Below are 3,084 nucleotides of genomic sequence, written 5' to 3' on the forward strand. Positions count from 1 at the left end.
CCCTTAAATTATCCTTTTCTATTCTTCAATTAACACATTCTTCAATTAACACTCGATGCACCTTTAAACCTTAATGTCTACTTAATAACATCTTAATTAATTAAATAAACATTTTATATAAATAAAATACCGAAACTCAAACCTTACCTAAATTTGCTCGGGCCAACCTCCCTCCTCCCTTAGCTTGCAAAGTTCACCTACTTCTTCTCCCTTCAAGCTGAAATTCAATATCTTGAGTCCGTCCTAATTCAGATAAATTTTCTATTAACATTAATTAAATACACACTCACAATTTATATTTATATAAAATTTATTAAATAACCTAATCAAAATCTTAACTCACTTTTAATAATGCTCGGTTGGTTTGGTCTCAATCGATCCTTACACAACCAATGATGCACGGAGAACAGTATGGAGGAGGTCTTCCAAGAAAATATTGAACCAGATTCAGACCGCTTCGATGTTGTCCTAAAACGCACGTGCACAATACATCCCTACTTCCTTCGAGCGCTTGGTCCACTTCTCCTCCTCTCGACAAAGCCACATACCGTCTTCCCATTGGTTCTTGTTCTTTCACGTGACGATCACTTCTAAAACACTAGGCCACAAGCTCCTCTTGAAATCTGAGATCTCCCTCGCCTCCTCCTATGTCTTCCTTCAGCTAAGGTTCGACACAACAGTGACGTCGAACGCATAGCTCCTCGAAGCAGCAATTCTTCCTCTTCTCTCGGTTAGGATTTCCTTCTTCAGCTACGCAAGAGTCAAAGCCTTCCAAGCACGTAAGTCGTGACTTCTTCCCTTCCTCCTCTTTGTTCTTCTTCCCTCTTCCTTCTCCTTTATTAATCAGCTAGGGCATGCACAAAGTTTTTCCTTCTCATAGTCTCCCACTCTCGTTTCCTCGGCTCTCTCGCTTTCTTTCTATCTCAACTCTTCCACGATTCTAAAATAAGTGAGCCTCCTTAAGTGAAATTGTCAAGACAGTTATTCAATCCCACCAATTAAATTTTCTTTTAATTAAAATTTCAATTATTATAGTTGTCAACTGAAATTATTAAGCACAACTACAATAACGTGTTCTTTTGCAGTGTATTAAGTTTTCCCAATACCTCGTATCTTTTCAAACTATGGAATTTGTTTAATAAGGATATACCTCATGGTTAACCCAACCCCGCGCCATACCACCAACACTAAAAAAATTTGTTTCTCACACTTCACTTGTTTATGTTTCTGAGATAGACAACCGAGATTGATCATCACTCCAATGGCTCAATTTCCCTCAAGCAAGAGGTCTGGTTTAACATAATATGCTGCAAGAAAATGAGGAACAGCATGGATTCTAACAACATATTGAGTGCTAAAACAATGAAAATATTGTGGAAAAAGAAAAGAATAGCAGAGTGACAGAAAATGTAGCTGCAAATAGCTTTATTGGTAGGGGCTACCATAGTTCCCAAATTAATGTCCGGAAGGATAATGACTGTCATTAATAGCATTATCCTAACCATTTGGGTCAACATTACTGCTAGAAAGGGAAAAAACACATTTTGTGCGTGTGTATAAGTTCATTAAGTATCTTCCAAAATTCTAATACACAACAAAATCTGTTTTAATAAAAAGGAAATAACAACTTTGGATACAAGAAAATATAACTACCGGAACAAGAAAAAGATGCCAAAATCAACACGCAGAATCTGTCTAATCCATGGTTTAATGGGATTTCGGCAAGCATTTCTCATTAGTTAAACCTGACACAAATTAAATCACCTAAAACATGTATAGACACCAAGATAAGAAAAGATATCATGTACCTTTGCAGTGGAGAGAATGAGAGTTGCATGCTTGGCTTGCCATTCATTAAGATCCTTCCGTACATTGGATGGTGTGGTGCTTTCATCGATATCCATTTCGTCTGTAAAAAAATGCCATCAGAAAGCATTTTAGTGGAAGAATCCAAAACTATTTATTTATTTCTTTATTTGGGAGAAAGATTAAGAAATATGATGCATCCACAATAAGAATGAAGTGCAAGATGAGTAGTAATCCATATGGCAATGCAAATCAACAATTAGGAAGTAGAAAAAACTGAAAACCCCGCATCTTCACCAATATCAACCATAACGAAGAAAATCGCCGATTAGCACGTTAAAAACTGGGTGTGTGACATTGATTACAGCAATGTTAGCTTTAAATGTTCACAAGAGCTACCTACTTCAGGGTAAGAGCTACGAGGAAGACAAAAGGCGAAAAAAGAACATCCCATCACTCCCAATACCGTCATTTCTCTGAATATTCCAGTAAAACACACTCGGACAAGCTCTAAAAAAAAAAACGCGAATTCGAGAATGATTATGAAGCATACCTTCCATGGGAAAATCTCTAAACGTATTGATGGTGAGTCCTTTAACGAATTCCTTGAGCTCATCGGTAATGCCAAACCTCTCGAGATCGGGTGAAGCCTCCGCAGAGACAAAGGATCCAGAGGCGGTGGCTGTAAGGGCGTTAACGGGAATAGGGATCTCACCGGCGAGAGTCTTGATCTGGTCGGCACGACGCAGTGCTTCAATCTTGATTTGGTCGGCGGCCTTGGTGGCCTCGGCGGCGAGCTCTCTGGACTTCTTTGCTGTCTCGGAGACGAACTCCTGAGAGAATTTGGCCGCTCCTTTGGTCAGCTCCTGAGAGCGCTTCGCTGCCTCCTCCGCCCGCTTCGCCGCCTCCTCGGCGAAAACTTTGGCCCTTTTCCACAGATCCATGGCGAGGCAGAACTGTAGATGAAGGGAGAAGCAGAGATCCTGGTGGGATTATTGAAGTTGTACATGAGTCTCGTCTCGGCTCTGCCTGGTAATAAAAATTGGTGGTACGAGGCTAACGTGCGTTAGAAGGGTCAACACTCGAGCATTTGGTTTCTAGTCAATAGTCATCCTGCCTGGTTATTGATATTACACCCTATGTTAATCCATTTATTTGAATTGAGACTTTCAATAAAGATAGATTTCGAGTTATAAAGCAAGAGTCTCGAGGCGATCTGATAGTCCAAGAAAAGAATGATTTGGCAATGTTGGACCAAGCGAAAAGTGATCCGAGGAC

General features: G+C 39.9%; 1 protein-coding gene across 1 annotated transcript in view; it reads right to left on the reverse strand.

The window, feature by feature from the left end:
• Positions 1–2,820, reverse strand: part of LOC110031784 — a 14,979-nt gene extending 12,159 nt beyond the window's left edge. The window contains exons 1-2 of the mRNA XM_020735182.1: positions 2,360–2,820; positions 1,809–1,909 (exon numbers count right to left, since the gene is read on the reverse strand). Of these exons, the coding sequence (XP_020590841.1) occupies positions 1,809–1,909; positions 2,360–2,750 (492 nt within the window). The 5' untranslated portion in view covers positions 2,751–2,820. The remainder of the gene's footprint in view (positions 1–1,808; positions 1,910–2,359) is intronic.
• Between the last annotated feature and the right edge of the window lie 264 nt (positions 2,821–3,084).

The sequence above is a fragment of the Phalaenopsis equestris genome, unplaced genomic scaffold (assembly GCF_001263595.1).
Source record: "Phalaenopsis equestris unplaced genomic scaffold, ASM126359v1 Scaffold000840, whole genome shotgun sequence".
NCBI lineage: Eukaryota > Viridiplantae > Streptophyta > Magnoliopsida > Asparagales > Orchidaceae > Phalaenopsis > Phalaenopsis equestris.